This window comes from Salvelinus alpinus, chromosome 1 (assembly GCF_045679555.1).
Source record: "Salvelinus alpinus chromosome 1, SLU_Salpinus.1, whole genome shotgun sequence".
NCBI classification, from domain to species: Eukaryota; Metazoa; Chordata; class Actinopteri; order Salmoniformes; family Salmonidae; genus Salvelinus; species Salvelinus alpinus.
In genome coordinates, this window is record NC_092086.1 from 85,114,281 (window position 1) to 85,127,291 (window position 13,011).

The following is a 13,011-nucleotide window of genomic DNA, read 5'->3' on the forward strand; positions in this document are numbered from 1 at the left end:
CAAAAGGCAAACAAATTATATTTTCTAGTAATAGTAAGGATATCGCCATATGCCACAAACAGACAGTGTCTGAAATGAAATGTTTACCACGAGACAAACAACTTAATCAAGTAGGAGACATTTCTGTGTGCTTACTGTGAAAAGTAAAACTGATTGTGATGGTGTGACCAGGCTGGTCTGCTGACGGCTGCTGGGCTCAGCTGAGGAGGACATCGCAAACAAATTAATCTCGGAACCCACAACCCAGGACCAACTATTGCATGCGCTGGCCAGCTACTCATGAAAACAGTCCCGGGAGACTACAAACAAATATGGTCTGTGGCTGGAGATGACAGAGCAGACAGCCATGGAGAGAACAAACAGGAAAGGATTGGATTATCCTTCACAGTCTAGCTGAAGGAAATCCATAACTAGACATTGAGAGATACACAAACTTCTGAGGAGATGTTTGGTTTGAAATGCCTCACACACAAAAACTGTTGTAAAGACTGGGATGCTGCTTACATGGCAAAACCAACTAAATCTGTCTTTGAGGGTCAATGAGTGTAGGCTACATGCAGACAGTGCAGTCGGTAACTCTGATGTCTAAATTCTGACCATGCTTCTAAAAATTATTCACAGATAAAGATTGCCAACTGCCATTCTGCAATAAGTGCTTTAATGTCTGTGTAGTGTGTACTGGGTATGGGCCCATGTTTCACCACACACAAACAGGACATTTAAACAGGACACACCTTGCTTTGCAAACACAGAACAGCCCTTTGTTTACAGTACAGTACTGGCTCCTAACTGCTGTGGTGGAAACAGTGGTGGTCAGTGCCGTTTAAGATGAGGGAGGACACATTTTATTTTTCATGATCATGGCCTTATTTCTATTACAGCATATTGGTTGAATCTCATTCATATTCCATTCACCCAGTTCAATGTAACAGCGATTAGGTTTAGGATACTACATTATACAAAATGTTTCCCTATATCCATCATAAGGTTTCTACAACCAAGCCTATGAATTAAAGTTTACAATGTAGGTGCACACAGGTCGAGAGACAAATTTGAGGTCACAGACAGTGACACATGGAAAGACAGTGACATTTAATACCGCCTTACACACTCTAGCCTGCATATAGCTGATATAGGGTGTAATCATTAGTCCAACAGTTGCAAACAAGAGTTTCTATAGCACAAATTCAAGTATGTTTATCCCCGTTTAATTCCATTTGCTTCCGTTTAAGAAATGTTTTTCAACAGAATCGGCGGAATGAATACACCCCTGAGCACCCGTAAACACAGTTAACTTTCATAGCAGCCACTTTGTATTCCTTGTCGCATCTATGCGCTCTCCTCCTCTCACCTCTTCCCTTCGCGTGTGGACTTCAATGCACAACACATCAGCTGTATTTGACCAGGCGAAAAATCCTTTCCAAGCCAAACCGCTACACACAGCCTACATCGTTGTCACCATATTAGGTAAAGTAACATAGCTAATAGAACTAACGCGTTAGTAAGCCCGCTACAATCATGCAGTAACGTTACAATGTACAGTCAGTAAGCAGTTACACCGGCGGGCTCCCGTGGCAAGAAATTAGTAATACAAAAAGCTTACCTTGACTTGGAAGAGTTCCAGTGTTGTGTTGGGAAGTCATAGCCAGCTAGCTAACATAGCATCCCTCTGTTTGAGCAGGGTGTTTCAGTAGGCTAAACTAGCTAGGTGCATTTGCTAGCTAAGTAAGTGAAACTGAAAAAAAATGATAATCTCTATTTCTCTCTTGCTTCTCCTTCATTTTGGAAGAAATACATTTATTAAAAACTGTTCAACTATTGTCTTTCTCTCTGAGTCAACTACTCACCACATGTTATACAGTGCTAGCTGTAGCTTATGCTTTCAGTACTAGATAATTCTCTGATCCTTGATTGGGTGGAAAACATGTAAGTTCATGCTGAAAGAGCTCTGATAGGCTGGAAGACGTCCTTCGGAATTTGTCATAATTACTGTGTAAGTCTATGGAAGGGGGTGAGGACCATGAGCCTCCTAGGATTTGTATCGAAGTCAATGTACCCAGAGGAGGACGGAAGCTAGCTGTCCTCCGGCTACGCCATGTTGCTACCCTACAGGGTGCTGTTGAGTCTACTGTAGACCTTTTTTGCAAAATAGTGTGTTTTAATCAATTATTTGGTGACGTGATTATATTTAGTATAGTTTTATCTAAAAAGACTAACTTTTTAAATGTTTTACAATTGTCATTTTTTATGAAATTCACTGAGGAGGATGGTCCTCCCCTTCCTCCTCTGAGGAGCCTCCACTGGGTGGGAACCAGGAAAGCCTCATTAGTGCTACTTCCAGACCTGGGTTAAAATAATATTTAAAATCTTTATTTCTGTTTTATAGTTTTATATTTGTAAAAACTATTTTTGCCAGATGGGTGGGGTTTGCAGCCTAGCGGTTAAGAGTGTTGGGCCAGTAACCGAAAGGTCGCTGGTTCGAATCCTCGAGCCAACAAGGTAGAAAAATCTGCCGTTCTGCCCTTGATCAAGGCAGTTAACCGTCAACAACAACTGCTCCCCGGTCGCCGATGATGTCGATTAAAGCAAACCCCGCACATCTCTGATTCAGAGGGGTTGGGTTAAATGAGGAAGAAACATTCCGGTTGATTGCATTCAGTTGTGCAACTGACTAAGTATCTCTTTTCCCGTTTTATTGGTCCATTAAACTAGAGGGTCAATCAAACACATATCAAATATTTAAATTATTTTGAATAGTATTTTAACCTGGTTCTAGCTACTGTACTCTGGGTACAGCAACTCACTGAGACTCCTCTTCTTGGTCTGTTTCCTGAATCCTGATGTTGGTCTGTCTCCAATAAGAATCTCTATGCAACAAAATAGAGCTGATGCTGCAGATTCCTTGTCTTTCTTTGCACATTCTTTGGTGTGTTTTGCTAATGCTCATCGTGTCATGGTCTGACTCTGCCCAGCTAACTCTTGAAGAGTATTTGCCAGGTGCAACGGATCTAGACAATATCACTACGATTCAGCAGCAGAGCAATCTCGATGTCAAGAGGAACGTCCTGTTTCTCACAGACAGTTATCGATGTCAACATGACAGAGCGTCTTATCTATGTACGAGAGGCTTATCTTGAACGTTCTAAAGAAGAAATGCTGGGAATGAAAGTACTGGGAGATGTGTTGGGATCTCAGTGTGGATCACTCTGACTCTTTTGTGCTGCGCTGGACTGATTACACATCTACCAAAGTTGCTATGGTTACTACAAGCCAGCATTGTACGGTTGGGTTCGACACGATAGTGTGAAAAGGGCAGGCCTATAATAGTCTGGGTGAGTCAGACAGTACAGACAGTACAATAGGCTAAATGTCATAATAAGACGCATCCCTTGCAGTGACATGAGGAATGTGAGAGACAATGGCTTGATTGCCTTGCATGTATGAAAGCAGCCCAGCTGTCAGGGAGGTGTGGTGTGTGAAATTTGCTGATGGGGAGACACAGATAGTCCTCGCCTGAGAACTCACCAGCACGTTGCCGCCCATCTGCAGGTAATCGCTTCGCATAAACTGAACTCTACGTTACACTCTTTCTCTCCCTCTCTCAGCAGAAACTCTCTCTGTTTCCTGCCTCAACTGGCACAGGTGCACAGACACAGGCACGTGTACACGCCTTGCATACCACCCCACCAACACACACGCATGCTTAAACACACACCGTATTATGACTGAAGATCATACTACAGTAAATGTGATAAATCTACTAATGTGAAAGTGTCAGGTCAGAAACAGACATTTATCAGAACGATGAAAAATTTACTTTCTCTGTAGACACACTGCAATTCCTGAGAAACAAAAGTCTGATTAGCTTTGTTATGTAGTGTTGTTTTGGTTGAGGAATCTTTTCCTGTGGGCCTCTCCAGCACCGTGTGTAGTAGATTATCCTATCCTATCGCTCTCCTTCACTGACACTGCTGATGCTCAAGAGTGAGCAAACACTACAAACAGTCATGTTGTTCCAGTGACCACTGTTATTACTGCATTGGTATCACATAAAAACACCCTGGTACTATCAAACGCTTCTCTGCTTTCTCAACATTTTGACAGCTTTTCCTGCACTACCATTACCTCCAAACATCCCGGCTATGCTGCATGGGCGAGGATCCCACAGGACCGTGAAAGCTCACTTTCCTTTTTTGAGCATGAGAAATGCTCCAACCCTCCCTGTACCTCTGTCTCGCCCTCCCTCTCTCTTTCTCTCTCCCCGCTCTCTCTCTGACTCCCCCTCTCACCTCACTGGACAAACATCTTGCCAGTCGCCACGGGCCGTGTTTTTTATTCTGCTTCCAGACAGCTCTGGACTGCATGGAATCGGATCTGAAAATAGGCCCACTGTTCTGTTAAGCCATAATATTTAACTGATAAGGTCATCATCACAGTATCTGCTGAGTGTGGGCACTGGGCCACTCTTCCAGTGTGTAATAGAGCGCTGGACAACTGACTCACCCAGTCAGAAGAAGGGTGGTGCTTATATCATTTTAGAAAAGGTTATTTTTTAATCTTCTAATAAGGAAAGTATTTTGTGCAGCATACAGACAAGATGCAAGATGCAAAAACAAGACAGTGAATCACACTGGTAGTGGTTTAGAAACAAACAGCAGTATCGCTACTATCGCAGACTGTACTGGCCAGATGACTTAAAACCATCTCATCCTTCCACTCAGAGATAACAGACAGTGTTAATCACTGACAGTGTTAATCAGAGCTCCCTCCTTTTCCGACGTCTGCTTCCGTATCTTACACATAACAGCTGTGTTATTCTACTCTACCAGATACTATCTGAGACATACCACAGCTGGCCAGACAGAGGCTCTCACAGTCTACCCGATAAATTGAGGCTAAACAATCAATCAATTAAATGTATTTATAATGCCCTTTTTACACCAAAGTCACAAAATGATTTTACATTAACCAGGCCTAGAATAGACTCACAAGGAGCAAACATCATAAGGATTATTGCTAGGCCTTTATTTGGGAGCAATCGTGTTAATGTGGACTGCATTATCCTAGGTGTCAGTAAACACCAGTATAGGAAGCAGCCCTGATGAGAAATTGATTAAAATCCTCTGTGTCCTTGATCAAATCCCTCTCTCATGAATCAATTTATCCTCTCCTCTGCAGACTTCTATACATCAGGAGATTAGGCTACAGTACATGAGGAAAAATCTGCCCATTTCATAATCAATTGTCATTAACTATATGGAGGCTTGTTTGATTGGATGGGGCAGTGGAGGTATGAGAATAACAATAGCATGATTGATTAACATTATAGTAGAGCTCATCAAATTATAATACAGGGCTTTATGGGATTGAACAGACTGTGTGTGTGTGTGTGTGTGTGTGTGTGTGTGTGTGTGTGTGTGTGTGTGTGTGTGTGTGTGTGTGTGTGTGTGTGTGTGTGTGTGTGTGTGTGTGTGTGTGTGTGTGTGTGTGTGAACCGAATGTAATCAAAATACTTGACAGATGACAGATGTTTAGCTTCATATGAACTGGAACACACACACGCGCAGTTACACAAACACACTGTGTCAGACAGACAGCAGGAAGTGACAGCATAGCTGGATCACGCCACGGGGATGATGGGTTTATTTCCAGCTGTTCTAGAGGACAAGTCACCCTGAGAAGGTGACATTAGGACACCTCACCTCAGTGTGTGTTCAGTACAGACGAGTCGTGTCTGAAGTGTTCTTCACCCCAAATGGGACCAATTTAGATCTACAGTAATAACAAAATGTTATGAAATGTTATGAAAAGTTCAAATAATTCATTATGCCTTGGCTAGAAGCTAAATCCCCCCAAAAACTATGTAAACACCTAAGCCCTCCATGATATCTGAACAATGATACAGAGTCTCTGTGTGTGAACTAAATGCTCTCCCTCTTTTGAGTGACCTATTCGCGAGCAGTCGAGTAGAGACATTTGTGTGACAGGAACCAAGAGTCTAATCCCTCCTGCTGGCATGCAGCAGCTCCCTACTGAAGCCTTCTGAATCAGAGCCTGCCGTGCTATCTCACACCACACACACTACCGCTCCGAAATGACACGACTTAACACTCACTAGCTGATAACCGCTACACTGTGTAGTGTGGGCTGTGGCCTCACTGGCTGCCTGGCTTTTCTCTATTGCCTGCTTAGCTACAGCAACAGAGAGACTTCACTAGCTGCCCACACTAGAACACTGAACAGACCCCTTTGGCTGGGGTGGAAAGAGATCCGGCTACATACGGAGGTGCTCCCACACACACTCCTACAAACACACACAAAGATGAATGGCACACACACACCTCTGTATCAGTTACTTTACACTTGGAGCCACTGAGCCCACAGACGGGAGCTGATAATGCAGATATGCTGTTCGTGGATAGGACAGAGGTAGGAAACACCCTGAATGGGCCATTTGTTGATGAGAGAGAAAATAGAGATGAGAGTGAGAGAGAGATACCAGTGGTTTCTCTGACTAATGTGACGTTAAAGGCTGCTGAATGAAGTTAAAAGAGACTTTGAAGTGGAAATGTGTTAAGCAGTCTATCCTTAGGGGGGGAAATAGGGAGAGGGACAGGGGGAGAGAGAGAGAGAGTGAGAGAGAGAGTGAGAGAGAGAGAACATGGGACAGCGATACCATCTCCTCTGGCTGATTCCCTGCCTCTGACAGAAAGGAAGCTGCTGGAAGATAAAACACACTCAGCACTTTTCATGTCCAGACACCGTGAACCACTCACACATACACAAACATACACAAGACATGCACACACACATGCAAACAAACACGCTACTAGTCAATTAATATCCTTCTTTGAAGCATTTGAGCAACAAGAGAAGAAGGGCAGAGTAAACCTACAGTACAAACCATCAAGTACACTCACGTATGAAGCTTCAGGCCACTGGCACTAAGTCTAGGTACAGCTCCATATGTCTGACAATTAATCTTTTAAATGGGATTTACTGACACGGCCTGAGATCAGATTCATAACTAGGTTATTTGGCAACGCATGGCTTTGTTTGCCCCCCAAATCAGAGAGTCAGAGAGACAGGGTGGTGGGGGAGAGACTAGATAGGGGGAGAAAGATAGACTGATGAAGTGAATGAGTATTGCTGTTGGAGTGGTGAGTAAACAGTGCTAAGCTGGCATACGATACAGTACGGTACGGTAAGGTAGCAGACCTGACTCGGACTCCTCCAGTCTTCCCGCCTGGTTCCCCATGCTGGTCCGGTCGGCAGCTCTCCCCACCGGGACGGACTAATCCAAGAACCCTGGCAGCGGGGAAGGCCGGCTCTGCTCAGAGAAGCTCTCTATCTAACAGTAGCAACGTCTAAGTCCGATACACCGGTAGAGATACAAAAACATACAGGGGACAAAAATAATATTCCCTCCTTCCTTCCTTTCTCTCTCTCGCTCTTCTCTCCAGCTCTTCCTGAGGCAGAGTGAGTGGAGGCAGGCTGTCCCGCTGCTTGAGTGTGTGTACGTGTATGTGTGTATGTGTCATTCAGATGGGTGACATTGCAGTGACACACTGGCTGGCAGGCAGAGCCGTATGGGCTTCATTAGCCCAGTGACGGCTGGAATCAGCACAGAGGGGGAGTGGCTTCCACGGCCACACACACACACACACACACACACACACACACACAGACCGGCCCTCCTCCTCCTTCTCTGCTCCTCCTCCTCCTCCCCTCAGTCTCACAGACTCTTGCAGAGCTGTTCTACACTCACAATAGAGCAGAAATGACTGCTGCTTTTAACACAGTGTATTGTGCCTCCACAAAGTAAATCTCACTGTACAGTATGATGAAAGAGAGAGACTGATGGAGGAGGAAGAGAGGAAGGAAAGAGGGGGAGGAAAAGGATGATTTGTCTTGTTGGCAGAGGCTGACATCAGAGCTCTCTCTTCTCTTCCCTTTCATGTGAACTGTCCAACAGAGAGCAGGATCACGAACTACCTGGAGCTCTGGCAAACCAGGGGTTGGAACCGGTTTAGGGAACAGAATTGAACATTTGAGGAAAAGTTCCGTAACAGAACCTTCATTTTAAAAGCATGGGAACTGGTTAATACGGGACATCCATATGCATTCAGATCCAAACTGGCACAGCCAGCGCCATCAATAAACGAGGGATGTTGGCCAAATGAACCACATTTACATATCCTTAAACAGCCTATAACAAATTACAAAACACAATTTCGATGTGTAGCATATGCAAAACATTATCGGCAATTAATTTTTTTAAATGTACTTTCCTAAAACAATAATTGTCCACCTCACGGTTCAGTTGTCAGAGATTAGAGCACTAAATGCATCAGTCGCCTCTTCACTGTTGACGTTGAGACTGGTGTTTTGCGGGTACTGTTTAATGAAGCTGCCAGTTGAGGACTTGTGAGGCGTCTGTTTCTCAAACTAGACACTCTAATGTACTTGTCCTCTTGCTCAGTTGTGCACCGGGGCCTCCCACTGCTCTTTCTATTCTGTTTAGAACCAGTTTGCGCTGTTCTGTGAAGGGAGTAGTACACAGCGTTGTACGAGATCTTCAGTTTCTTGGCAATTTCTCACAAAGAATAGCCTTCATTTCTCAGAACAAGATTAGACTGACGAGTTTCAGAAGAAAGTTATTTGTTTCTGGCCATTTTGAGCCTGTAATCTAATCCACAAATGCTGATGCTCCAGATACTCAACTAGTCTAAAGGCCAGTTGTATTGCTTGTTTAATCAGGACAACAGTTTTCAGCTGTGCTAATATAATTGCAAAAGGGTTTTGTAATGATCAATTAGCCTTTTAAAATGATAAACTTGGATTAGCTAACACAACGTGCCATTGGAACACAGGAGTGATGGTTGCTGATAATGGTCCTCTGTACGACGATGTAGATATTCCATAAAAAAATCTGCCGTTTCCAGCTACAATAGTCATATACAACATTAACAATGTCTACACTGTATTTCTGATAAATTTTATGTTATTTTAATGCTTTTCTCTCAAAAACAAGGACATTTCTAAGTGACCCCAAACTTTTGAACGGTAGTGTATACGAAGGAGAAGCATGCTACGACACTGACATGCAATTTATGGGCTCCAGAGTGGTGCATCGGACTAAGGCACTGCATCTTAGTGCTAGAGGCGTCACTACAGACACCTTGGTTCGAATCCAGGCTGTATCACAACCGGCCATGATTGAGAGTCCCACAGGGTGGCGCACAATTGGCCCAGCGTCGTCTGGGTTTGGCCGGTGTTGTCTAGATAAATAAAGGTTAAGTTTAATATCAAAAGTAAGAAGCCATTGTTTATAGGGAAAATATGAGCAGCCTATTATATTAAGGCAAACACAGCATTACAGTTGGAACCTAATTAGCATATTTAAAGAACTGGTTTTGATTTCATAAATAGGCTTACAATAATAACAAGTGTCATGGGAAACATATGTTTACATTGCCAAAGTAAGTGAAATAGATAAACAAAAAACACATTTCAAATGTTATATTATGGCTATGTACAGTGTTATAATGATGTGCAAATAGTTATAGTACAAAAGGGAAAACAAATAAACATAAATATGGGTTGTATCTACAAAAGTGTTTGTTCTTCTCTCTCTCGCTCTCTCCTCAGCAGCAGGCGTACGTGCGCGCAAGGAGTGTGAGAATGGTTCTGAAGTGTGAATTCGGGGTGTAGGCTATGATAGAATGCCTTTCCTGGACGATTTTACTTATCGTCATTTAATTTTTTTTATCGCCCAAAAGCCAGCAATTAGCCCTTCCGGCTAATGGAAACCCTGGTGTGTGCATGTGTAGGCAAACTGCCCCTCCCCCTCGAAAGCATGGTCTAGTAATCTACTAACATTACCAGCGTGATTCAGAGAAGACCTTTTCAATGCTAGTTAAGGAGACTATAGTTATCACATTGGATTAATTAACTACAAAAAGGTAAGACATGTTTATATTTGAATTCTGGTGCCGCTCTGCAAAAAAAAGGAACGATTGAACTGGTTTAGAACTTTATTTTGCTGGTCAGAACGACTGGAAAATAATTTTGGTTCCAACCCTTTTGGCAAACTCTAAACACACATATACATGCACACACAGACATCCTCACACGCACATGCATGCACCCTCTCTCTCACACACACATGCATGTGCACACACACACTAGCAGTGTTTTCATAGCAGGACTCTGCATTACTGGGGGGCGCCATTCTCACTGCAGGAGGGGTGTGTCTGAAAACGGAGGGAGGGTTGTGTGAGGAGAGGGAGGGGCAGTGGGTTCATTCTCATTCACAATGTATGTGTCTGAAATATTAATGATGGTAAAAGCCACAGTAGGAGAAATGAAGTTGGGAGTGAACTGATGTGTCATCTCCGGTTGGTTGAATTGGTCCCTTATTGAGTGACCCGGCTTGAAGGGAACCTCTCTCTATCTTTCCATCTTTAAGTGTGTCTCCCTCTCTGTCACTATGTGTGTGATTGTTCCTTTCTCTATTTTCTTTACAAGTCTCTGATATCTGCTGCAACATTTGAAAAATCTAATTATGGGCATTGACTTTTTAAACTCAGAGATGCTGCTGTGTTGCCTCTTCCTTCTCCTTCTCCAGTGTTCTCCAATGATCCTTTCTCCTTCTGTCTGAGTCCATCACTGCAGAACCACACCAGGTAAACCAACACAGTCTTTGGGGGTTGCTTGGGACACAGTCTTCTCATGACATGGATGCATGCTGTATGTACTTCAGTAAACAGACCAACAGCAGGTGTATTTGTGTACAAACCTTATGTCAGATGAGAAATATCTAAATATTTTGCATAAATAGACTGTTTGCATGTTAATCCTTCTCTTTAAAGCGCCACCCGAATATATTGAGTGGGTGTGGAGTCGTGATTTCTTATGACCAGCATCATTACCACTGCTCTGAGTCTGTTCTGAGTGAGTGTGTGTGTGTCTGTCATGGTAGAATGCTTACGGAGGCTAGAGAGGAATGAGGAGTCCCAGTGGTATTGAGGCACGTTTGATTAATTCATATGACAGTGATGAGAAGGGGATAGAGAGAGTGACTGTGCCCCAGTCTGAGGTGGGCTCCGTGGGGCAACAAAGACATACAATGCCCCCTCAGGGCCACATGTTCCAGGCCTCTCCACAGGCCCCCAGGGTCCCAGAGTGTGTCCGAAATGGCACCCTATTTACTATATAATGCGCTACTTTTTTTTAACCAGGGCCCTGATCCAAAATAGTGCACTATATAGGGAATAGAGAACCATTTCAGACGCAGCTCCAGTCTGGTGTCTGGGCACGTTCACAGACAACCAGCTGCTCTGCAACCCTCTCCTCCCCTCGTCTCGTCCTCTTCCTCCTTCTCTCCATCCTTCACTGTGACAGTCAGTCAGGCCGAGGGATAACTCACATCATTCATCACACACTCAGGGAAGCCTCGCTTGCTAGGCATGAGGACAGACCAGAACCCCTTATTAGGTTTCTCAAATCAGTCACAACGACTTGTGGTAATGTCTAAATGATGAGGTTTCTGGGCTGATGAATGAAGTACATAATATTATAATATCATACTTCTGGAGAGGCAACACAGATGGTGAGAAACCTGTGGGTGCCTGTTCCCCATCAGTCACTGACAGAGGCTGCAGTATTCATCTGGCTGAGACAGACTGGGCTTAACTACACCATGAAGGGAGAAATATGACACGCCTGATAGGCCTTCGCCTCATAGATACAGCAAAACACAACAAAACTTGAAACTATAACAACAGCACTCATTAATCTATTACCGAGACAAAGATATGTTGTTGAGTGGGTGCCCAATTACAACAGCTAGCCAACTATGCTAGCTAGTCAGTATGTGGTCGATGTTTACAGCAAGTGAAACATCTCTCAGTGGGTTCTTAATGAAATGGAAGTGGACAGTGTGCAGTAAACAAAGCAGCAGGTGTGAAGGCCTCATAACCTTAGTTGGTTCTGAGGATTCATACTGACCTCCTAATGACCGGTACACAGTGTGTTTCAGACAGGCCCAGAGGGTCTGGGCTGAATCACACATCACAATGGGATCTTCTTTGCTCTTTAGTCAGTCAGTATGAACACTGTCAAGCCACCAGTTACAGCTGTGGACTTGTATTCGTGCTATTAATACAGCAGAGATATTTGTTTTGGCTTAACTGATATTGATCCACAGAGACAATTTCAAATATCTAGTGTCTCTTTAAGCCAAGACACTGACACTGGAAAAGGCTATAAAATGATTGAGTAAAACTGTCCCTTTGAACAGTGACACACCACAAGACCTTAAAAGTTCAAACTGCATCCATTCAATGTGAGCACAGCACAGTGTCTAAATCAGAACAGGTATGCGGTAAAGGAAGGACCCATCCATGAAGTAGCTACTAGTACACACCACTTCACCCCATCAGGGCTGATGATAAAGGTGTTATTTATAGAGTAAAAACTGCTTCTCTTTATCTCCTCTCCTTCTGGTGCTCCACTAGGGATTCTCTACTCTCACTGTGAAGGAAGGCTTCATTTAAATATTGATGAAGTGCTTAAATAAGTCATCTGGACGTGGCTGTGGCCCCTTGTCTGACGTCTCTCTACCACTTAATAACCAGTTATTGTGCTGTTAGTATATATGCACTACTGTAAGATATGATACACGTTGATGTTTTAGCATTTTAAGTCATACTGCATTTAAGCTTTTCATTTCCCTGGTCTACAGTATACTACAATTCCCAGGGTGCATTTCATCTCCCATGGTGCAATGCTCTGCCATTAAACCTCTCTGAGGTATAATAATGTTAGCCTGCAGTTAGCTTAGTTGGCTAGCAAGTTAACATGAAGCTTATATTATGAGTTCATTTCACATTACTTTGGGTTGTAATCATACGTTTATGCAACTAAACGACAGCTGTGATGGAAACAGGAAGTTTTGGTTCACGCTATGATATGGTGTGTGGTCCTCCCACTACGACTCAGGAAACC

At 43.5% G+C, this 13,011-nt stretch overlaps 1 protein-coding gene and 1 long non-coding RNA gene across 7 annotated transcripts in view; one reads left to right on the forward strand and one right to left on the reverse strand.

Moving 5' to 3' along the window:
* The window catches only part of LOC139532366 (cytospin-B-like), a 189,643-nt gene that overhangs the window by 99,154 nt on the left and 77,478 nt on the right, over positions 1-13,011 (reverse strand). The window contains exon 1 of one of the 6 annotated variants that reach the window (XM_071329882.1): positions 7,219-7,615. The exons of the other annotated variants lie outside the window; for them this stretch is intronic. Coding sequence (XP_071185983.1) covers positions 7,219-7,258 — 40 coding nt within the window. The 5' untranslated portion in view covers positions 7,259-7,615. Of the gene's footprint in view, positions 1-7,218; positions 7,616-13,011 lie in introns of those variants that run through there. 6 annotated transcript variants of the gene reach the window in all.
* The window catches only part of LOC139532402 (uncharacterized), a 79,300-nt gene continuing 75,854 nt past the window's right edge, over positions 9,566-13,011 (forward strand). Inside the window, exons 1-2 of the long non-coding RNA XR_011666561.1 lie at positions 9,566-9,965; positions 10,631-10,688. This is a non-coding gene — a long non-coding RNA (uncharacterized lncRNA). The remainder of the gene's footprint in view (positions 9,966-10,630; positions 10,689-13,011) is intronic.